Source organism: Oxyura jamaicensis, chromosome 6, assembly GCF_011077185.1.
Source record: "Oxyura jamaicensis isolate SHBP4307 breed ruddy duck chromosome 6, BPBGC_Ojam_1.0, whole genome shotgun sequence".
Classification (NCBI taxonomy): Eukaryota; Metazoa; Chordata; class Aves; order Anseriformes; family Anatidae; genus Oxyura; species Oxyura jamaicensis.
Genome location: NC_048898.1, coordinates 20794231 through 20818831, shown reverse-complemented (window position 1 = coordinate 20818831; position 24601 = coordinate 20794231). Strand labels below are relative to the sequence as shown.

Here is a 24601-nt window from a genome sequence, read left to right as displayed (position 1 = left end):
GACCTTTCCTACGTGCATTTAGAAAAAAGTGGGAAAGTGAAGATGTCTTGCAAAACAAAACATTTATGGAACTCACACTTTGCAACATACTCTTCTTATTTATATTAGTAAAAACAAAAATACAGCATCTGATAGTTTATTTTCAAATTACTCCCCTCAATTATTTTACCTCATAACTTCTCATTTTTCTGATCACAACCCATTGTTTTGTGTCTGCATTAAAAAACAAAGGTGGTTTAACATGTATAGTCTGAAAAGGGCCACTGCTTCAGAGCAGATTCAGTCCAGCTGAGTAAACAAACCAGAAGCTATATAAGCAACGCTTTAAAGTTTGAAATACAGGAGTGAAAATGACAATAAGAAACTAACACGTACATTTCACAAAGGATGGCTGTTTCTTCAGTACACTAACCTTTTATAAGAAGACTGCTGACATACGCAATATACCAGTCTTAAAAATATTTGTACTGCCTTGACACACAGAAATAGAGGGGCTGTGCTGTTGCCTAACGCCAGCACAACGATTTCATTCTACATTGCAGCTCTGCAATTAAGAAGCGGGCTCATCAAACGGATGGTAAGGAACTTCTCCACAAGGAGACTCAACTCCGGCATCCTATTAAGAAACAAACAGAAAGTGCACGAACTCTGATATCACTTCGCAGCATCTGAACGCTAACAACCCCCAAGCTACCAACTACCTACGTGTTTTAAACAAGACATTTGGAGGGAGCTGAAGAGCTCGTACGAGGCTGGCGGTCCAGCAGGGGGGTCACTGGAAAAACAAGGGCGAACGAGGAAGAAGAGAAGCAAACGCGGTGGGAACGAGGGGAAGAGCCCAAAGCCGCGACCCCTCAGAGTCCCTGCCGAGCTGCGGCACCCCGCGACACACGACATGCCGCGATTCGACACACACCTCGCCCCAACCGCGCCGCACCCCGCCTCACCGCCCCCCCTCAAGCGGCGCGCATGCGCCCGAGGCTCCCCCGTGTGCCGCCGGGCCCGCCGCGCACGCGCAGCAGCTCGCGATTGGCCGTCCCGGCTGTGGCGGAGCCGGCGCCATTTTCCTGCCCCCCGCGCCGAAGCTGGGCCGGGCGGCGCGCAGGCGCAGTGGCGCCCCGTTGGAAGGTGCCGCGCGGCCCGGCTCGGCCCGGCTCGGCCCAGCCTGGCCCAGCCTTCGCGCGCCGGGGGGATCCTGTCAGGGTACGGGCCGCCCGCAGTCCCGCTCCTCCCCGGCGCCCGGGCCCTCCCCGTCAGCGAGTCGTACCCCTCTCCTCACAGCCCGCCCCCCCGCCACAGCCCGCCCCCCCGCCGCTGGGCCGCGACCTCCCCTTTGCCCTCGTCTCGCTTTTCTTTTTTTTTACTTTTTTTTTTTTCCCTTTCTTTTCCCCTCCCCTCGGCTCAGCTGCCTCCGAGCTGTCCCAGCCCGGGGCTCCTCGCCTCGGTGGCGACTCTGAGGAGGGAGCCGCGGCCGCCCTGGAGCGGCGGGCATGGGTCCTCCGCCGCAGGGGGGGCTCCTGGCCCCGGCGGGTGCTGGCGGTGCCCAGGACCCGGCGGTGCCGGACCCGCAGGGGATAGAGCGGGGCAGGCGCTCGCCCTTCCCTCGCTGAGGTGCCTGCCTCGCCTCTTGCAGCTGCCCGGAGTTTCTGCTCGTTGAGACGAGAGTTCTCGCTCCGGGAGCGCAGGGGCAGAGCGGGCTGTTCCGAGCCGCCACAGCGGGGCTGCCAGCAAGATCTCCGTCCCTGCAGCGCTGCTGCTAGAGTTAGCAACCTGACGCCTCTCCTCTCCTGTTCTTTTGGGCTTCTGGAGAGGAGAGGTGAGTTGTTGTCTTTCCCTCTTGTACCGTAGCCGTGGAGAAAGTAGGTTAGCTTGCAAGCGGCAGAACTCGTTCAGGATGGCTTCGAGCTGACAGCTGCGTTTATTTTACCTTGAGAGTCAGCTCTGTGAAAAGGCCCATTGATGCAGAAAGAGATTAGCACCGTGGTAACTGCGCGGTTCTCTCTCCTTTGCTGCAGTGCGCACTTTCACCGTTGTCTCCTGCTCTGCCTGCTCCTGCTTTCAGCATGGTAAAGAAGAATACTATCCCCGATGGGTAAGTATCCCTCACAGTAAGAGAGGCAGGAGCGGGCACAGTCCTGCCCACAGAGAAGGGGCACTCGCTGCCCCAGGCGCTTGCTTGCCACAAGCATCTTCACCACTTACTGCCAGGTAAGGTAGGTATCTTCAAGACAGCCCAGCCCTTCATCCCCTAGGTGAGTATAATGCTCAAACCTGTCTGTGAGCACATCTCCTTCATCGGCCAAATGGAGTCCCTTCTTCCTAACCTTAACCTCAGGCGCATACTTATCTGGGGTCCGTCCTTACTCACATTTGCTACCAAGAGTTGGGGAAGAGCAGATAAGATGGGAGCAGGTGGTTGCATGCATGTGATCAAGAGCATTCAGGTCCAGAAAGACAATCCAGTAGGTTTTCTTGTTTCATTATACAAGAGGTCAACAAAAATGTTTTAATGAAAATAAGAAAGCACTATTCTACTGGCTTTCTGATGACTTGAGTGGGAGTGCATATGGGGACCACAAAATGGCCTCATTTAAAACAAACATGGTTCTATTAAAAAAAAGTGTCAAAGGAAGTCCAAGTTTAAAAGTTTAACCTGTGTGTTACTGCTGATAGCGGTACAAACTTCTTGGGTAGAAGTATGCGTTGAGATAGAAAGGCATATTTTATTTTTTTTAGGAATGGTGGACATTATCCAGGTTTCAGGGAGAGTTCATTAACATGCTTAGGAGGAGCAATAAAATACAAATGATTTCCTGTAAAATACGGTGGTCTAAAAGCAAAGAGTAGAAACAAAAGTTATGCAAATTTTTTTTTTTTTAAAAAAAAAAAGCGAAACTTCAAGAAACTGAATTTTTTCATAGCAGGCAAACTCAGGGATTAAAATCAGAATAAAATTTAAGAAAGAGCTTCTTAAGCTTCTATGAAAATTCAGTTAGAAATTGGACACAAAAGATTGAACTGGAGTGGGTTAGGCTTGCAAGCATTAACAGAGAAAGCCTGAAATAATAACTGTCAGGTTTGTTTTCTCCATACACAGAAATTATTATGAAAACATTTCTCATGCATCAGGTGCTTATTTATCCCTTCTTCTTCCCATTGTGTTTGAGCTGGAGCTGCTTTTAGGCTGTATACATTTCCTCTGTAAGTATGGAAGAAGCAGTGGACTCTGCTTTTGGCTTCTGTGCTTAGAAACTAACACCTGTGCCTCTTTCAAGGAGAGGAATGTCTGCTGTAGAGTAATTGGTTGCAAAACTAGAATTAACTGATGATACTCCTGTTAGTCATGATACTGAAGTGTTTTCAACTTACACAGATATGTGTTTTTTGATACTATTAACAAATCAGGCCAGACATCCATAGTGTGAGGATTTGGGCAGTAAAGAAGTGAAAGGACTTGTCAGTCTGCTCATCTCATGCAGCACTACATTGATGTCATCCTTGTGTTACCACTGTGTGTTGTAGGTTTTTTCTGTGAATCAGATTAGTAGAGCAGGAAAAAAATAGCAATGAGCCCTGGAAAAGAAATGAGGGAAACCTAATTTTAATCTAGGTGATGCTACACATGCAATTTACTCACCCCAGAAGTAGTTGTTGGAAGAGGTGAGATTGTGGTACACTATAGGACAGGGACCAGTTCAGACAGTATCTTACTATGGAGATAAAACCTCAGTCATACCACAGCACTGTAATAACAGTAAACTTAGCAGTATTTTTTTTTGTTTTTAATGATAGTGCAAGAGAAACCCTTTAGCAGATAAGCAAAAGAAAGTCAGTCTACACATAGCCGTTTTTACAGATAGTCTTTCATTACTGCCTCAATTCTCTATACAGTTTTAATCCAAATTCCATTATGCTAATTAAAGCAATACAGTAAATTTGAGGTTTCACTTAAGCTGTAAATTAGCTAGAGGTAGCACAACTAAACAAGAACTGGTAGAATCTTTAAAATTGTAAACTAATTACTATCAACTTTTATGATACAAAGACTGCAGCATAACTAAAGTTACCTGCATGTAAGGGTTGTGTTTCAGCACTGAGCAACTTTGCTGGTATCAGAACTCCGAGTGTACTCAGGACCTAAAGAAGCGTTAATACTCAATTTCACCACTAGATCTGCAGTAAAGTCTTACAACTTGTTCTTCTTGGCCAACTCTTGTTCTTGTGTCTCTGTCCTTGACCAGAATGTCTGATGTTATGCTTTTTGCACAGTCTTTGCTCCAGCAGTGGGAGGAGGAGGTAGACTGGAAGTAAGACTTCCTGTACTCCTTCATAGTAATAATTATTTCTCCCTTTTCCCAGTAAAGTCTCAGAGCAGAGATAAGGTGTGCAGTATCCATTGCAGTCTCAGTCCTATAAAGTCACACTACAGAGATAATTTTATAACAAAACGAGATGTATTATAAAAGATGGAATCTGTTCTGATATGTTCCATTGCAGTTTCTATCATGGTATCAATTTCAAGTTATTCATAGTGTCTGAAACAGTGTTGTCCTTAAGTAGTTGTGTATGATGGTGTTTTAGGGGAGAACTAGCCAGTAGAGGGAGTTCAAGCCATCTAATGAACTATTGCAAAATGCTGTGATGGTTTTACAGCTTTATATATGCGTGCGCATCAGCATCCCAAGTCCTACTGTGAGTATAATTAATAAAGTCAGTTTTCAGTTTTGAAAGGCTTCTGCAGAAATACCACCTTATTGTATGTTTTCCTTAAAGGGTCTAAAAAAATCCCAGGAGTGGGGTCTTTTTACTATAAGGACAAAACTTAATTATTTTTACCTATGCACTGTGAACATACTTTTTTAACTGAGTTGTTCTAGTACAGAATTAAAAACATCAGCATTTCATTTACAACAGTGTTAAAGACTGATAACTGATTCTGTGTTTTAGTCTACAAAATGCCTGTTCAAGGGTGGATGGGAGAGAAAGATTACAGTAATGAGAGAGTTTAATTGTAAAGTAAAAGTGCTTCATACTATTGGGCATGTTTGCATTTTAAAAAGGTGGTATCAGCAGAAACTACTTGTAATACCTGATTAACTATTGTATCATTGCCATACAGGTCTTAAGGCACAGCTTTAGTGTTTCAATACACCACCACAAATGCAAAGCTATGCAATTACTTATTGATATAGGAAGGAGACTGTTCTCCTGTGTTTTACATCCACATTCACTATTCTTTTTGCAAGCTATGACTTACTTGTATCCCACTTACACAGGCTGAAGTAAAGCAAAGGGAGAAATCTGTTTTAATAGATGATTAACAGCTCTCTATGTTCTCTTCCATCTGCTTTTGACCAGTGCATTGTGTTCTGTCTTGAAAGGATGTATAGACCTTTTAGGGGAGTCTTTTCTTCAACAGACTATTATCAGTTGTATCTATAGAAGCTACTTGGAAAATAGAGCAGTGTGTATATCATGTAGTACCAGTAGCCAAAAAGGAAGAGAGATGGCAACTAGTATTTTCTAAATGGTGTTGCTGCAGCTCCTGGTATTTCATACTCAAGTTTCTCTACAACTACTATATTATCCTGTTTGAATGATTAGAAATTCACTTTCCAAGGTAGGTTCACAATTATAAGACGTTCTTAACAGGCTTCAGAGTTGTAGAAACAACTGAATTGTTAAGCAAACAATTGTATGGGTAAAATTCTGCCTCAGTTCTGTGATAGTTGATGGTACTTGGGAAGTGATGAAGACAGAACATGATACTGAACTGGGAAAGGCAAATCATTAAATAATTTACATTTTGTTACCTTTCAGATCTTGATCTGCGTGTAGTCCATGGATTGTTTACCTATTTGAAAACTTAAAGAAATAATTCTCTAATTATAAATGTATTGTGTGTGCACAGTATGTAACTGTTAATGTAATTCCATCTTACCACAACATCTTTCTAATGTGAATGCCATCAGTTCTATGGGCAGAACTATGCCCTCTATAATTGCAAATGCCTAGATCTGTTTCAAGGCACAGAAATAGATGTGTCTGTGTCTCAGTGAGACACCGCTGTCTTGTTCAGGAAACTCTTGCTGCCATTTTTCAGCTACATACTTCATATCCAGCTTGTTTTTTAACTCAAGCCTCTGTTATCTTTTAATCAGTGCTACAGGAATGATGATCCTGTCAAGTCTTCTGAATAACACTTTTGACTCCTGGGTTTCTTTCCATTCAAGCAGTACACAAATTGTGTGTCATAATTCTCATTTGTACTTGTTAAAATATTATTTGTCTTTGGTTCTGTAACTGCTGTTTCTATGACCTGAAGGTCCTTTGGTCCTTTCAGCCTTTATTCAGACTTCAGGAGTCTTACTTAAGCCCTGCCACCATTCTGCACGTTTTCTACTATAGAGCTGCCAGCGGCATTTGCATTACTTGCTGATTTTGCAGAAGTCTAGAGAGGATTGATGAAAAGTTGAGAATTTTGCAAAGTCTTTCTGTTACATTACTAATTATAGCAAATAAGATTTATGAGCAATCTTTAATAACTTCTTGCTGGCTTCTAGTTGCTTGGAATTTACAATAACCATTGTAGATTTCCACTCATGGTTTTCCAAGAGAAAGCTGGTTAAAGAAGACCTGATTTTCTAACCTATGATATCCAGCTGTCTTTCTACATAGGCTGATTGGTCTTTTGTGGCTGGGAGGCTTAACTTCTGCCTTCCTTCAGACTGCTTTTAAACATGTAATTTCCAGAGTAATTAAAAATAGCAAGAGGCTGGAGTTGTTGTTAAACCTAATTTTCTCATTAATTTTAACAGAAATTCAGATTAAATGTACATAAAAAATGGCCTACAGCATGTAGTATCTTTTTAAGATGATCACAGAATCACGGAGTGGTTTATAACATGAATTAGATAAAATCAAGCTATGTGCAGGGCAGATTTCACAGGTTTTTTAGTTTTTTTTTTTGTTTTTTTTTTTTAATTGAGCATTTCTTATCACCACGATATTTCATTATGTTGTGTTTTTTTGTTAGATTCAGTAATATTTTCTGTATATTAACACTTTTTGTGATCTTAATTGATTCATGTACAATCTGTCTTAAGAGAAGTGAAACAGTTACAAGATGTTTTTTGCATTTTACAACTAAATTTAGTAATTCACTTCAATGAAGGTAAAATTGATCTGTTAGTTGTCTTTTCAGATAAAATTTTTCATATTCTTTAAAAATACTGGCATCTCTGAAATGCGATACATCCAGGGTTTCTTCAAGAGCACTGTAGAATTTGTGAACACCAGTCCTTCATGGTTTTGGAATTAGTAGCATTTTGAGTGTTGTAGCAAATCTTCATATTACTAAAGTGATTTTTGGTAAAGTTTTGTGTGATGGAATATTCTTCATATTTTGCAAAGTGCCAAGAGAAAGTGCAGCGAAGGATGTTGCTTTGAAAAAGGAACGTATTGCAAAGTGAACAAAGTCTAGCTTTGTATTTTTTTAGTGAAAGTAAACTTAATGTTTCATTGTTATTTAAGTAACTAACAACAGTAACTAACATTGTTATTTAAGCAACTTTTTAAAGGTGTTTGATTCAGCCAAGTTGAAAAACTTCTGTCAGCTATAATACAAAAAGACTTATTTTTGCCTGTTGAGCCCTTTACTTTATATTTTTTTATATTTGTACTACTTGTTTGTATGTACTGCCCTAACATTTTGAGGGGATGAAGCTTTCTGGAAGTTGGAAAAGAAGGAAGGAAAAAGACTTTTCAAATGTACTGACAATACCTCAATACCACTTCGTGGCATAAGTGCAGATCTGGGGACATACCTCTACTGTATGATAACAGCGATCATGCACAATGTGTATTAGAAGTATTTTCTTTATAACAGTGCTTTATGGACAGTAAAGATTCCTTTTATTATGGCTCCTGATTTTAGATTTGCAAACAATAGGAGTGTCTTTCTGTAAATTGTGTGGCATGCTAAATAAGCTGATCAGTCCAGCAGTAACACTCTGTTGATATTCTTCTGTCATCATCTAGGCAACTCTCTTTCATTCATCCCAGAAGAATGTGGATCTATTAATTGTATTTATATGTAATACCATAACAAAACAAATATTTATTATAGTGATTCTAAAAAAATCTTAAGTTTCTTGGTGAAACGGGTTATTATTTGATGATGGATTTAAAAAAATATATTTTATATATAAGGGTTAAAGTGGTTATTTTTTTAAGCTCTTGTGCACATCAGTTACAACTGCTTGATTATGTGGTCAAGGAATTTAAGAACTATTGGGTCCTGTTGTTTGGAAATCTAAAGCTTAACAAATTATGCTAGTGGGCTGCGTGGCCCATCATAGAAAAAAAAAATCGACAACTATCATTTATGATTGGAGAACTATTAAATAACTATTACATTAAAGCTGTGTTAAATATGGCAGGGTTTCCTGATATGTAAGATACACATAGTTTGAAATAACGATTATAATTTTAAAGAGGTGTTATTTTTATGTACTGTTTTACCAAAGTTTTAATCCTAAGAGGAAATATCTTTATTTTAGAAGTTTTACATGGAGCTACACGTCTTCTGTTGAATCATGTTGTTTGAAAATACTTATAATAAATGTTTACTTCATTGCAGATGGCGGAGCTTGACACCGGTTGGACAGCCTATACCAGGAACTAGATTTATTGCATTTAAAGTACCTTTAAAAGGGGTACGTATAAACAGTAATTACAGATTGTCTCTACGAAATACAATGCAAAAGTAATGAATAGCGTTAATATTCATGCAAGCTTCTGGAAAGTTTTGTGAAAAAATATTTTGTCATCTTTAAAAAATCAGTCCAGTCATCTACCAATGGCTTTATGTACATAATATATTCTTTTCTCTCTTTCTTTTAAAGCTTGTGTTTGATGTTACTCTTTTATTCTTCTGAAAATCATACAGTCTTGTTTCTAACCAATCAGCAAAATTGATTTGATCACTGATTAATTTAGTGGCCTAAATTCATGATCTTATTTAACATATTTTCTTGACTGTTATGAGAAAAGTCCAATTATCACTATGGAGGGGCTTATGATACAAATTACAATCCAGGCAATATAAGCCCAAGTACAAGTTTACAGAAATCAGGCTATTAAAAGATTCCAGCTACTGCAGTACTTTTAAGATTAGAGATCCAGACTACCAGTTCTGTAAGCAAAAACTTTTAGTGATATGGAGAAATGCAATATTTGTAGATTTATTTGCTTAATGTGATAGTAACTCCATTAGATTCTTACTAAGATGGAGTCTTAATCTATTAAATACACTGAGCCAGTTCTCTACATTTTTTTTGTGACAGGACAAAATGTGGAGGCTGTCTTTTTTTTTGATTTATCAGTTCCTTGGTGGACCGAGGGATAGGGTTGCAAATTTGCCCTTCGATATAAATTAACATTTAAAAGTGCTGTGCAATTTACACATCCTTGCTTCAGATACACAGGAAAGGAGTTTCAAAGCTCTTTTAACATTCAACAGCTGGACATAATCTTAGCAGTTAATAGTAAATATTCTGTCTAAGCTATTGTCTGTAGCTTGCCTGCACACAAAAAATTATTATTATGGTATATTCATGCCCATTATGTTTTCAGTCACCATTCAGTTCACTTCTGTTAACAATGGCTGAAGTGGAATGCTCCCAGTGTTCACTTCCTTAGCTGCTTTCACACAGCTTTAGTATGATGTTTTTATTGCTTTGACACCAAAGATCTCAGACTTGATATTGGTCATATTCTCCATGGTACTGATGGATCACACAACAGCCGCGTGTCTTCTACCAGAGACTGCCAGAGGGTAGATCTATTCATTGGTGGATATGAGATTCAGTAGATTTATAATTAGCTTCTTTGCTAATTATAAAGTAGGAGAGATTTTTGCATCAGCAGCTCCTGTAATTCCACTTGACCCAGCACCATTTTTTTGCATAGACATACTGCTCTAGGCAGGATTTTTTTCACTGCATATTTTTCAAGTTCCTTGTCTCTCCAGATTCAGAGAAAGATACTTCATCACCAACTTCCCCTGTAGCTCACTCTTCCCCTGTATCTTCTGCAATAGCCTGGAAGGAGCTCATAAGCCAGAGATCATAAAAGGGTAGACGTTTTCGCAGAATTCCTGATGAGTTTTTCAGAAAATCTCAAGTACTGTTTCAATACATAGTCTTTCATAACACATTTGACTGTTTACTCAAGCGAGCAATATGTTTACAGCTATCTTATTTTTTAAAATTGTGTTTCCCCTCGATGTTAAGTGTGGGTTCACACAGAAAAAGAAAAAACTCTTTCAAGTTCTGTCACAGACCTTTGGAGACTTGTGTTTTGTCATCTCAAAGTTAGTAAGTTCAGTTGCAAATTTTATTTAAAAACACTGCTGAGTAGCTGAGAGATAACTGACTACTGTTCATTTTGTTTGAACGTAGACAACCTCCACTGTTACAGCACTACACCAATTTTTGAAATACTTAGGACTGAATACTTCTATGTGCTTTCTACGCTACTTTTTTTAGCTCAAGCTTCCTAATCATGTATTAGCTTGGGAATGTCCTGCTGTTTATTCTTTACTTAGAATTCCTGCCTCTGTTTCTCATCTTGACTTAAATTGCTTGCTAGTATCTTAAATTAGAATCTGTACAGTCAAAAGATGGAATAGTTAGTTACCCTTTAGCATCTGTGGTTCTGAGAGGTGTGTGGTCTGTGGCTGCCTTCCTTTCCATCAGTTCTGAGTACAGTCTACTTGAATTTCTTATTGACAAAGGAACTGAGAGGTGGTTGAGGCTGCTGCGTCTGTTTTGCCACTGTCTTTATTGGTTGTAACAGAGCCTGTGTCAAAAGGCTCTCACAGTGAACAGCACACTATTCAGAGAAAATCCAGTTTTGCGCATGAGGCATTTTCATACCTAGAATGGAGAACACATTTCAAAAACCACAGCTACAATAGGGTGAGTAAACAATTTTTCCACTGTGTCTGTCAAAATGAAATTAATTATTCATTGTTCACCAACATGCAGCTTTTTTAGCCACTGTATTTTAGTCTTACTTAGTATTTCCAGTGCTACACCTGCAATAATTTTCCAGTTCTATACATGCAAATACATTCTGCCAAGAGATAAAGCGAGGATAAAAATGCTTGCATAACATTTCTGGGGAGAAAGTTAAACCCTTTTGAATAAGTGAACTCTGATATCCCAAATCATCACAATGTTTTTTTGTGAAATACACAGTTAATTTTGTGCTATTGTACAGTTTATTTTGTACAATAAGTTTTGGGGAAAGAGGGTTAGGGTGCTTTACTTTTTTGTGTTTGGTTACTTGATCAGTGTGTATATATATATATATAAAAATTAGTATATATATATGTATATGCAGCATTTTGTAGCGTTACTGTCAAATCAGTACTTACTCAAATAATGTTGGCTAATGTTGTGCAAATGGAACTTCTTCCACATTTTGTTGCCTTTTCATCTGAATAGGAACAAATTCTTGATTTGTTGTTATTTGGTTCCTTTTCATTTCTTAATCTGTATAAAACATGGATATGGTTTTGATAGTGTAAACATTCCCTTTTATAAACTGATGTTTTCTTGTTTAAAATGGCTGAATGTTACAAATGGTTTGTTATTAGAAGTTAAGCAATTTTTTCTTTTCCATTTTAATTGTAGGCAATTAACCAGAGGCTTACCCCAACCCAGAAATTTACACCAAAAGACTTAATTGCAGCAATGAAAGCCCTAAATGTGGAGCTTGGATTAATTATTGATTTAACATACACTACACGATACTACGAAGTTAAGGTAATACAAGAATAATAAATACGGCAGCAGCTACTTTATTTTATTGTTTTATCGTATTTATGCATTTGCTCATCTTGAATAGACAAGTTGTGCCATCTAAGCTTACTTTGTGGCTCTAACTGAAGCCAAATGTTTTATCACAGAGGAAATAGTTCTCTCCCCCAGCTAGTTACATTTGTGGCTTATTTGTATTATGGTTGCTTAGAATAATGGATAAAGACTTCAGCGCTAAGCACTGCAGAAAAGATGCTGAAGACTTGCAGCCTGTATCCTGAAGACATTCTCATTTATGCCCAAGGAGGGCTTTTTTAGTAGTTTCTTTACTCATATTCAGTAGAAACCATTAAAAAGTATGCATTTTAAAATTACTTTGTTTCAAATTTGTTACCTGTATAGTCCAAACAATTTTGATTGCTTCCTACTGAAAAGGAAAATAAATACAATTGTTATAACTGAATGTTAATCTTTGAACGCATATCGACTTGACATGCTTAGGGTGCAGATATGTGTGTACATGATTGTTGTTGGGAAGGGTAAGTATTGCTAATAATTGTTAAATGTGTTGGGTGGAATTATAGAAATCTGCTCTCTTTAGTTAATGTTCTGCATTATCGTCAGGGATAGTAAGTCCTGTGTAGAAACTCTTCTTTCAGATCAGGTCTTCACAACAGAAATGCAAACGGTAGTTTCTGAGAGCATGTCTCTATAGAGTCATGTCAAGGTCATTTTCAGTTGCTACGCAGCATTTCAACTACCGTTTTTCATGGGCATTATTTTAGATATTGCATAAAGTTTTCCCTTGATGCAAGATGTCGCTAATGTTCACCATTTTTTCCTTCTTGTTGCTAGGACTTACCTAAAAGTGTACAGTACAAGAAACTTTACACTGTTGGACTTGAAGTCCCTGATAATGGTACTATCCTACAGTTCAAAAAGTGGGTCAGAAAATTCCTGTGGGAAAATGCAGGAAACGGTAAATATCAACATCTTAAGCTGTAAAAGACCAAAGATTTTGGTGTTAATTCATCATATTCATCATATATTAATTACAGTAGATTCTTTAAGACATCTAGGATCTCAGGTTTGTCCTTTTAGTACTTCTTGTTGCTGCTATATTTATGCTTTCTTATTTTACTTCTGTAATTGTATTGGGGAAGTCTTCCCTGTCCAGTGCTTGTTGAATGCCCTCACCTGAACTCCACCTTCTAAGTACCTGTTTCACAAGGTTTAAATGAGTTGCTTCCACCTAGCTGACATAGTACTCAATAGAAATAAGACTTTTATCTGTCTGACTCAAGTTGTCCTCAAGTTGTCCTGTTCAGTGTCACAACTGCTGGCCCTTTATGGATGTTTTAAATAGCACAGAGTTTCTCTGACAGCACTGGGCACTGGTATTTGTGGGCGACCTCATGGAGCCCATTTAGTCTCACATAGCAGTTTTCTGAATTATGAACCCATTATTGCCCTCATATCCTAGCAATTCTTAAAAATCATTTTGTAGACACGAGTGTTTCCATGGTGTGGATCTGTTGCCGTTTTAGTGGTTTTGCATTAGTACAATTCTCCCTGGAATGATACATGTGCTTTTCAGGGAAATAAATTTGCAAACACTTTGCCACAGCCTGTTTGCCGCTTTTACCTTCTCACTTTATTTGCTACAGATTTTAACTGTTCATTTATCTGATATTGAAGAACCATTCCTTCAGACTTTTTTCATGCTAATTGCTATGGTTACTCTGGTATTTTCTGTGAGAAAATACAGTTCAAATTTCCAAGTGCATACAGTTTTTGCTGCAGAATGTAACTGTTGTTTTGCAGCAGAAGGTCTGAAGCAGAATTAAAGAGCTCTGACTTAAATCTCAAGTATGAGAGCCTAAACTGGAAGTGGTGGGAAAATGAAAAAGCGTAAGAAGATGGTTTTGTCCTTATTTAGAAAGTTAATGTGCAAGTTCTTCCTTTGCTCTTTTTTGGCCTTAGGAAACCTACTTGGAAATATTTTTTTTCCTCCTTGTTTTGATCCAGTGATTCTTTTAATGGGACAAAGCATAGTCTTTATTTAAATCTAATTATTTATTATTCTCAGAATCAAGAGAATTCCAAATTTGTTACGGTTCCAGCTAGTAAGACTGTTTTGGCAGGATTTATATAAATACAGAGGTGTGAGAACTTTCATTTTTATGTTAACTTGTGCATTGTAACTTGCCCTCTGTTTCAGATTACCCCTAAAATTTCTCAGATTCTTCTTACAAATAATTTTTAATAAGTTCTGAAAGGTTAGGACACCAACCTAGAATAAACAATAAAATGATAGCATGACTGTCCTATTCTGTGTCAAACAGTTACAGAGTATCTCATTCAAAAATTTATCAAAGTCCATTTCAAAAACTTTCTGTCAATACTTTTTCCCTGCCTGATCTTTGTTCTGCTGATGTTTGTCTTCTAAAATCTCACCCCAAACTCTCAACCTATTAATATATTGTTACATTCTTATACCAGCTTTGCTTTAGGTATTGTTCCCCATCCCCTGGCATTGTAAATATCTCAAAATTGTTTTTACAGACCAAATAAGATAAGCTTCCTAGGTCCTTTCGCATTAAATAGGCTCTATGTTTATTACAATCATGGTAGCCTTTTCTTTATGTATTTTATTTTGAAATTTTTTTCATCGATGTGTGGGATAGTCTGGATGAGGTTTTAACACTTGCATGATCACCACATTAGTGTTTCCCCTATTTCTGTTGGAAATATCTCAGTTGAAATACTCTAATAGAAATAAGTTATTCTCCTTTTAGTCTATAGATGATGTGTATAAACGTTTCAAGAAAGATAAGTTCTGGCTGAAGGGTGGCAGCTTTCACTGACATAATTCCTCTATTTTTTCCTGTGTGCTGCAGAGTTAATCTCAGTCTTCACAGGTTTGGAAGTAGTGAGTTAAGTGCTGCTAGAGGTCCAGCAGACTGTCTCCACGTGTCTGTTATTTTACAGGAGTGACAGTATCAATTTGTAAATAGCAAACATTATTTATCACTGCTTTACTAAAAAAGTACAGTACTTTTTGTCTTGTTCTAATTTCATAGTAAATTCATTTTCTGAACTATTAAAGTCTGTGTTTTCCTTTTTGATAGAGAAACTTATTGGTGTCCACTGTACTAATGGAATTAATAGAACCGGCTACCTTATATGTAGGTAAGGGTTGTATAAAAGCAAAAATCAGTGTTCAGAAAAGATAGTGGCTTTATATTTGTCTGTAAGCCCTTTGGGACAAAAATCTAACCATGATTTTCTTCAGATATCTTATAGATGTTGAAGGCTGGGATCCAGAGGCAGCAATCCAAGGTATTTAATACACTTTGAACTAAGGCAAATGTCGAATTGTAATTCACAATTAACTACAATTGTATTCACAAATCCCATAATTCTGTTTTACTATCCTTATAATTATCTCGTGCTGATTTCCACAGAAGATTTCTCTGACGGTTGATTCTGTTCCAAACAAGTTTTGAGCATAGCAAATTGCACTATAGGAGGATGCTTCAGCTGCTTAACTTTTTTTTTTTTTTTTCTTTGAAGGGGATTTCAGTCATAGGTTGCTACCACTACTAGTTTTGGTTGTTTAAAATAATAATAATAAAAAAAGCTACAATGATCACAGCTTGCTATACTATTAAATACTTCAGCATTAGTATGAATGCAAATTACTTTTTTCAAATTCAGAATCTCGAGGTCAACAGAAACCTGCCTTTTCATATTTTTGTGGCTCAGTTTGCTTGTGTTTCATTAGACTCTCATCTCTTTTTCTTTAGCTTTTGGTGATGCTAGAGGTCATCAAATAGATGGTCTTGTATATCTCACAGATCTCAGAACACAGCCAATGAGAAGGTAAGCTAAAGCTTTTTTTTTTTACTGCTTAAGATTTTCCAGCATGTTTACTGGTATTTTGAAGAATTCACTTACATTCATAAGCCAGAATTAACCCCCTCTTAAACATTTAATATACAACCATGCATATTTTGCAAGACTTCTGATATGAATAGCATGAAATACAGTGTACTTCCTTTGTTTATCTTTTGAGGTTCAAAATGTTTTTGTAATCTGATGTGTCCTATTGAGCATTGTTGTAGTTGTATTGTACTATTCCAACTATACTTAGTCTGTATTCTATCACTATAAATTGAAAAGAGCCACTGCAAAAATTTCATTACAAGTGCTGGTCTGCCTGCTGTTGTTGGTAGAATCAGATATTTAAAAAATAATATAACAGTTCTAGGGCGAAAATACAGTATGGGAAAAACTACTCAGAGTGGCAGATTGTTCTCAGCTCTCTTGCTCATAGTAGACTATATGGATGCATAAGAAATATTTTATTTTTATCACATCCACACCCTACTGTACCTAAGAACAGCTAACCTTTCCGTCTTACTAAGTTATTTGTACCAATGATAACTTGTAGCACTAAATTGATTTTAAAATTATATATGAGTGATTTGGGTTGTCCTAGTTTAATTGAATGTCCTTTGTTCTTGTTTTAATGCTATCACTGCTTTACAGACTTTATGATTAAGTTGGTCCCATATCACATTTTTGAATAGGTATGGTGTTTGTCTCATATTTTGGATGTTGTTCCAAATGTATGAAGTTTAGGAATTCTTTTTGCTTTCTCTGCAGCGCTCCACCAACTATTTTTACGAGATTGAAGTTCTATAGGAAAATCATGAATACCTGTAACTTTAATTTAACATCCAAAAATTGCTGTAATTCTCAACTGAAGAATCTTTCTGTTTTTTTCCTCTCTCAGTAGTGTGTTTAAATAATTTTTTTTTTAAAAAAAGGAGCTTATATGAGCTGTTTTTATTCTTCCTAGTAACCTTGGAATGGATGTATGGGATTCAGATGAGGATATTGTTCCTCCTCCACGTGCCATGGAAGGACCTGTGGAACGATTCCCAAATGAAGATTTTGAGGGGTAATAGGCTGAAATGTGAAATGAAAAGCCAAACCTCCCCGGAGTGGGGAAGATGATTATTTATTACTGTGTGTTGTTTCTAAGTAGCAATTCATTACAATGTTACAAGAAGGTCAACTGATTTTAACAACTAGGTATGGTGTTTTGAAACATTGAAAGTACGATAAATATTCTAATTTAAAAGAGATTACATGAATATAGTGTACTCCTGCAAATTATATTTACAGAATATGAAAAAGATTGAAGAGATAAAGGGAAGACAGGGAATTTGTGTTATTAGAAGTTGCTGAGTAATTAGTTTACTTGGGAGAATTTTAGAGTTCCTTCTTTATTATTCTTCAGTTGTCTGCAATTATTTGTAATTAATTTGGAATCACTGTTTTTGCCTGTTGAACAAGCACTATAGAATTACAATTGAATGCTTGTCACAGCTTCTATTATGACATTGTTTAAAAGTTTTATAATCTTTCTTACTGTTTAGATTCTTAGTAGCTGTGATACATATATATATTACTTGCAATGTCTTTCACATCAGTCCTCAGTTAAAAAAGCTTACTTTCATTAATAACTTGTACTTAGGAGTATAGATGTTCTATTTAAGAAAGAAATTCTTTGCAGGTGTGGGAAAAGATTAAGAGTTTATGATGAACACTCTCAGAATGATTTGCAAGGACAGATACAACTGAGAGATTTCGATTTCATTAATAAGGGAGCTGGACAAAGACGAAGACCATTTCATGACCATCAGACTCAAGATGATTTAAGAGCACCAATGCAGATGAGAAATTTGGACTACAACAGGGGACCAGGACAGCGGCGAAGGCCCTTTCCTGATCACCAGTTTTATGATGATTACCAAGAAGATACACAGCTCAAGGACCTAGACTTCAGTAAGAAGGGAGCTGGACAACAGCTGAGACCTTTTCATGGACACCAGTTCCATGATGATTTACAGGCAGAGAGACATTCAAGGGACTTTGAATTTAACAGAGGCCGTGGACAAAGGCAGAGATCTTTTCCTGACCATCCATCCCATAACAATTTGCAGGAAGATATGCAGTCAAAGGAGTTTGATTTTGGTAGCAGGGGCCGTGGCCGTGGACAGAGACGAAGGCAGTTCCATGACCACCAATCTCATGATGAATTTCAGACTCCAATGCAGTTGAAAGAGTTAGATTGTGTCAACAAAGGTCCTAGCCAAAGACCAAGACCTTTCCATGACTATCAGTCCCAGGATGACTTACAGCCACAGGTGCAACTTGGAGATTTTGAATTTGTTAATCAGGCTCATGGACAGAGGTTGAGACCTTTCCGTGATCACCAACCGCACAACGACTTGCAAACAGAGATGCAACTAGAAAATTATGATGATAAAGGTGCTGGACAAAGGCACAGACCTTTTCATGACCGTCAGCCTTATGATGACTTACAGGAACAGCCTCAGTTAAAAGATTTTGATTATGTTAATAAAGGGCAAGGACAAAGGCCAAGACCTTTCCATGATCATCCTGGTCACGATGACTTGCCACGTGAATGGTGTTCAGACAGGTAAATCACACTTTAGTTGTAAGGCCAGAATTAGAGAGAAAAAGTGTAGAGCTCAGCACTTTTAAATTAAATTTCAAATTAATTCTTTGATATATAAATATATATGAAATTTGAAACAATAATCCTTCTAAAATAATACATAAATGATCAGTTAATTAACTCTTTTATTTTGACTTATGGAAGGATTTGGCTTAAGGTGGAGTGTTGTAATTTCGAAAGCCAATGTTTCCTAAACTAGAAGATTGTGTTTTTTTAAATTGAAGCTTTTGTTTTACCTTTTTCAAACTCAGCTTGAAACAAAACTTTGTCCCACTTTGTTTTGTATAGAAACTTAGATTTAAACAGCAATCGTCAAGATAGAAGAGGACATGAAATTTTATTTATGTCCTCAGTCAAACTGAGATAAGCACTGATGCTAAAAGGAAGTCTGACTTTCGCTTATTTCATGAATTAATAATTTCCTGGAAATCCCTTTGCTTCTGAACTTGCATCATATTCTCCCAAATACATACACCACTTATTACTAAACCTGCTGGATTCAGTAGTTAAGTTTCTGACATAGATAAAAAAATATTTTTAAATATTTTCAGAACATAGTTCAGATATTTGCCAGTAAAGCCTGATTTAATTGTTTTCATTGTACAGGTGAAACAGAGGACAGTGTATCATTACCAAGAAATATTTTGACATGTTGAACTAATAAAGTTAAAGAAACTTCTATTAAAATTTCATTTGAAATAATTTTAATTAATACTTTTCAAAGGCCTGAAATAATTTGCATTCCTCTTAACGTGCAATTCTTGCAATTATTTTCAGAAGTCAATCTTTTTCTTCCCATGAAAATGTACCAGAACCTCATTTTTCCTCATCTCCTTCACTTCATAGAGATTACGGGTCTGATAATGATGAGTTTAACAGAAGCTATAGGTAAATAACAGATTTCATGTTGTTTTCAGACTTAACTTTATATTTTAATCCCTTCAGAATTGAACCAAAAAATAATAATAATAACTGTACAGTGTAAAAATTGGTTTTACTTTTTTTTTTTTTTGCTTAAATGCAATTTAAATTATCAAATCTGAACACTGTGCAAATGACACGACTTAATTGTAGTCCATCCATATCATGCTTGAATGTCAATATAAAATGGCTTGAGAATCCTTAGCTTGAGTCATTAGCATGAAAATCACAGGTCAAACTGGCTTACTATAAAATACAAAAAAAACATTTGCAGTAAGCAAAAAAGTTGAAGTACAGATGCTGTACTGAACTCTTAGCTGCTGTCTACCACATGGTAAGGACAGTATAAAGAAGAGAGAGGCAGACTCTTCGTGTTGCACAGTGATAGGATAAGGGGCAACAGACTCCTGTTGGACTAATGGAACTTCTGTAACCTGAATAGAAAAAAAATAAGTATTACTTTGAGGACAGTCAGACACTGAAATGGGTTGTCCCGAATAGCTGTGGAATCTCCATCCTTTGAAATACGCTGAATTCAGCTGGACGTGGTCTCTATGCAACCTTATCTAATGTAACCTACTTTGAGCAAGTGGCGTGAATATGTACTACTAGAGATCCCTTCTAATGAAATTAATCTATGGTTCAGTGAAGGTGAAGATTTAAAATTATGAAGATCGTTCTGAATTGGTTTTATACTCCACTTTACAAAGTATGCAATGTGCTTGAGAGTAAAGAGAATCCAAAACAAAAAGCGTATATATAATATTTTGTAGATTCATCTATCACAGAAAAATACATAATTAAAATAATTTGAGATGTATTTATATTGCCTGTTGAGACTATCTACCAGAGAGCTACTGTTACATATTCTTCCCAAAAATGAAAACACAGGTTCAGGAACAAAAATGGACCCTAGGAAACCTTCAATAAATGAGCACTTTTAATTAGAAACAGCAGTTGAAACAAAGTACTTTCTAGTTGAGTTACCTGCTATGAAGAGATTTAAATTTAATTGCTAGAATTGAAAAATAAATGTTTGTGACATCTACTAGAGAAGATTTTAATTTTAGGGGGTATAAACAAAAATAAGACTGAATATTTGTTGGTTTAGAGTTAGGCAAGTATAGTGGTGCCCACTGACAATAAATTAACTGTTTTATTTGTAAAGACTTCATTGTGTATATTTGCTCTTCTTACAGTAATCGAACAAATTGTCCAGAAGACAATAGGAGAGTACATCCTTCAGATGAATTTAACAGAGGAAAAAACAGATTTGCACCATATTCTTCACGTACAATGAATCCGTCTTCATCTGTACACCAGGAAGGTAGTTCAATAGACTATGAAAGAAAAACTTTTCAAGGTGAACCTACCAGAGAGATGGAACATGGCAAAAGATTACCAGTTGTAACAGTTGATTACAATTATGGTCTGCCATTAGATTATGGACCTGAAGAGGAAGAGAGAAATTATGATTTACCTCCAAGAGACTGCTACAACTGGCACTGAATACAAAGGACAATGTTTGCTCAGCTTAGACTTCTGTTTACCTATTTTGCTTTGTATGTGGATTTTTTTTAAGTTAGGAAAATGCAAATTTCAGTAGTAGAGAACTCGTCTCTGTTGTAAGATCAAATTCTACTGATGTTTGGTTCTTTATATTTATTAGAGTGTACTTGTTCACTGTGTTTGTAGACAAGGTCTCAGTACACATGGAATGAAAGTAGTCATTCCTTTAAGCAAAGTTGGAGCCCTGTACCTTAACCCATACAACTTTGAGTGATTGTAATTGTCTTTTGTTTTACATTTATTTAAAATGTATGTAATTTCAGGATGCAAGAGTCATAATAAAATACTATACCATCACATAGACTAGCATTGAGATTATAGAAAAAATACTATGAAATTAATGAAACAAATGTATGTCAACTTCATCCTTTAATAATAGCAGTTTGTTATTATTGCTAACGATTACTGCTAACAATGTCTGTGACATGGCAGTTTTCTTCCATTTTTTTGTACCATCAACTGATGTAGGTGTGCTGTTTTCCATAGCAGATTTTTTCCCAGATTGCTAATAACTTGGAGGTAACTGGAGTTTGAATAGTCTAAATATGAAACTTGCTTTTCATCATTCTGAATATCTCATCCTAATTGTGTATTTTTTCCTGATCCCACAGATTATAAATGCTTCAGAATAGCCCAGTGCAGGTGAATTTCACAATTTTCTCAGCAACACATCCAAATGAGGCAGGTCATGTATCAACAGGTTGCCTGCCTCAACTGGCCGAGATTACCTGCGCCTTTGTGTTTACACCTTCCTGTTTGTCAGTCAAATGTGTCTCATTCATTCTCCACTTCTGTTTTCTACTGGCTTCTTTTTTACAGCACAGCAGAGTAATCAGAATGGAAGAATAACCTCTTTAGGTAAGTTACTTTTAGAGTCCTGCACTGGAATGGTCTCCTCTACCATTTCATCGGGTCTCTGGAAGGTAGCGCAACAAACAGTAACTGAATTCATGCCAGCAGCAGCACAGTGGCAGCAACAGCTCCTAATTCTGTTAAGCAGATCTTACTTAGTTCATAGGACAGATAACAGTATTAATGTAATACTTAAGTGAACCAAAATTTTGACATTTTTCAATATTACTATATCTTAATAATTTTGATGTTTTTAAAATGCTACAGGGAAAGAAGGATGAACCTAGACTATGACATTAAGATAACTGAAATAAATGCTAAATATAATGTGAAATATAAAGCTGAAGGGTGGAAGTATACACTAGAAAACTCCAAAAAGATGGTGTTCAGAGTAAGAACTCCACAGACCTTTTTTGCTTTTTAACTAGCACCATGAAACTCAGATTTCTGAATTCATGGGTCTATGGCTACTAAATAAGGACTTGACTTGAGAAGTGTGGAACATCTGGCAATTCCTGTTGATTTGTAACACATGCAGAAAGTTCCAAAAATCAAAGGATTCTTTGCATATAAATTCAAAGTGCAGATATTTCATTGCCTTTGCAACTAGTAGAGCAACTTTACTTTGTATAATGAACAAAGCCAAATTGTTCCTTCATTTTCACAGCAGCTAGTCAATAGTATTTCCCATTAAATCTGGGATTGTGAGCCTCATTAACACTCTCTCAGGAATGAAGTTCTCTATAGGTAACCTGGTTTTGGAACTAAGCGCTAAATGTTAAGAAAAAGGAACATTTCTTCCTTTGCTTACTATTTTTTAAAATGAGTGTTAAAGTATTTATGCTTTCTTATTTGGGGGCAAGGAAGATCTGCAACATGGGCTACTGTATTGCCAGATTAAAAATAAACCAAAATCAACCAAAAACCTTCCTGGTATTCTTCATGAGAGAAGTAAGAGTTAGGGACTGGTGTTACAAGCATTTGTTCTCTTTTTACACTATGTATACAGTATTCATAAAGTGAATAAAGAACAGATAACTTGCTCCTTATATATTTCGTTTTGGATTTGAATTAAGTTTCTAGGACTGAAATAACCCTACAGTCAATCTTCACAGGCTGGAGCTGCTGGGACTCCCTGGATACCTGAAAAGCTCATGAATGCACTGGAAAGAAAGTTCAGTGCAGAGTGAAATGTGGTAGCTCTGCAAGGAATTAGGAGGGGTGCTAGCTATCACCAGTCCTTGGTCAGCTCCTGCAAGACTGTTTGAGAGTTTGCATGCTGCTCCAGTGTTTGGGAGCCTTTTAGCCGCCTTCAGCTGTCTAGCTGAGGAACATCTGCAAAGGGCCATTTCAAGCCCAAAGCCAAATAAGCTTTCTCAAGCTCCACTTATGTTACTACATTAAATCAATCTGGAAAAGCTCCCAGGCACTGAGGCCAATTGATATGAGATAACTAGCATCTTTGTGCTAGTTAGTTCTAAACCACAGTAAGACAGTTGCAATTCAGGGATGGTCCCTGAAATGTGTCTTATCTCTTGAAATATGCCAGGAGTTGTTAGGGAGAGTGTTAGCAGCACAGACCAAAACCTTCCAACAGTTTGTTAGTATTGAGTATTGCATTCTATTGCCAGGGAACATGCTGTGATTACTAATACAGCCAACATCTTCCCTAATGGAGTCTCTAGATGGTTCTTAATGTTGTAACCAGTGCACATGTAGCTGCTTACTAGTGTTCTGGACACAGCACCTACAAGTTACACCAGAACTACATGTTCTGTGTGCACAGTGCTGTAATTCAGAAAGCCTCCCAGAGCACAGAGAAGTGATCTACCACAGACTACCTTCAGTTGAAGCTTACTAGTTTGGCTGGAGTACAACTGGCTACGTTATATGAAAAGGATGTGCTAGGTGCTCCTGATGTTGGAAATTTATGTGTGGATGTACCTGAAGTGGCTCCCCTTGACAGGGCTCCATGCCACACATGCTGCTTCCATAGTAGTAGAACAGCTGGGTCCAAGCTGCCCCAAGCAGCTGGATCTGCAACCAGATGTCGACAATATAGATCATCTGTAAAAATCACCTGAGCATGCATAATTAATAGTTTGGTGGCATGGTCTTCTTCAAACTAGGAGCCATTGGTACAGAAAGTGTAGAAAGTTAACCAGTAAGGATATTTTCCTTCAGCACAATGATGCGTATTCTCTATTAGGATTTACAAAAACTTTTAAAACGTTACGTAGTAAGTAAAAGATGCTTGTTTAGCAGCCCATTTTTTGGACTAGTTGGTACAAGTAGTTCATATAATGTTTTTTGTGTCTAAAATTATTTGGCTATAATTATTACAAAAATATGTGGTTCTATATTTCTGCAATTATACTTGATATTTCTCATTCCAGTTATTTTCCCTGAAGGGAAATAATGAAGACTTGGATACCCCTGCCAGCCCTAATACTACAGGATATTTTATAGAAGGAAGCACATAGGATCCTGAGTGGCTTCTCTCTGAACTAAGAGGGCATCTATCAGGTATAATTTCAGTATCCCTGTGGAGACATACCGGGCATTTCTGCATCCCTGGTGTAGTTACTCAGAAATTCTGACCATCACCCACAGTACAAAGCTTGAGCAGGACTCTGAAAAGCCAGGCTACTGATAATGAACAGATGATGTATGTACCACATGAATTTACAAATGATCGCCTCAGTAGTTACCCAGCCATGAATGATTTATAAGCCTGGTGGTTTCCCCAGATGGGTAGAAATGGAAATTTATACTTGAATAATCATGCTTACTTTGACAAATATGGAATCAATGCTGGCTAAAATGCCCTTTCAAGACCAGCCATAAAGAGGGCAATGGATTTAAGACGTCCCCT

The 24601-nt window shown here is 37.3% G+C and overlaps 1 protein-coding gene across 1 annotated transcript; it reads left to right on the top strand.

The window, feature by feature from the left end:
* Positions 1 to 1000: 1000 nt before the first annotated feature.
* On the top strand, positions 1001 to 22651 carry LOC118169143. Its single transcript, XM_035330163.1, has 12 exons — positions 1001 to 1203; positions 2016 to 2092; positions 8642 to 8717; positions 11703 to 11834; positions 12684 to 12807; positions 14960 to 15020; positions 15124 to 15170; positions 15638 to 15713; positions 16696 to 16797; positions 17416 to 18345; positions 19162 to 19272; positions 20505 to 22651. The coding sequence occupies exons 2-12, from the start codon at positions 2064 to 2066 to the stop codon at positions 20812 to 20814; spliced, it is 1998 nt and encodes a 665-aa protein (XP_035186054.1). The 5' UTR covers positions 1001 to 1203; positions 2016 to 2063; the 3' UTR covers positions 20815 to 22651.
* Positions 22652 to 24601: the final 1950 nt, after the last annotated feature.

Excerpts from the sequence above, each read along its gene's own strand:
- LOC118169143 (XM_035330163.1), top strand. The coding sequence starts at position 2,064 with ATGGTAAAGAAGAATACTATCCCCGATGG. Across the intron at positions 15,171-15,637 it reads TCCAGAGGCAGCAATCCAAG|CTTTTGGTGATGCTAGAGGT; the intron begins GTATTTAATACA and ends CTTTTTCTTTAG. Across the intron at positions 15,714-16,695 it reads AGAACACAGCCAATGAGAAG|TAACCTTGGAATGGATGTAT; the intron begins GTAAGCTAAAGC and ends TATTCTTCCTAG.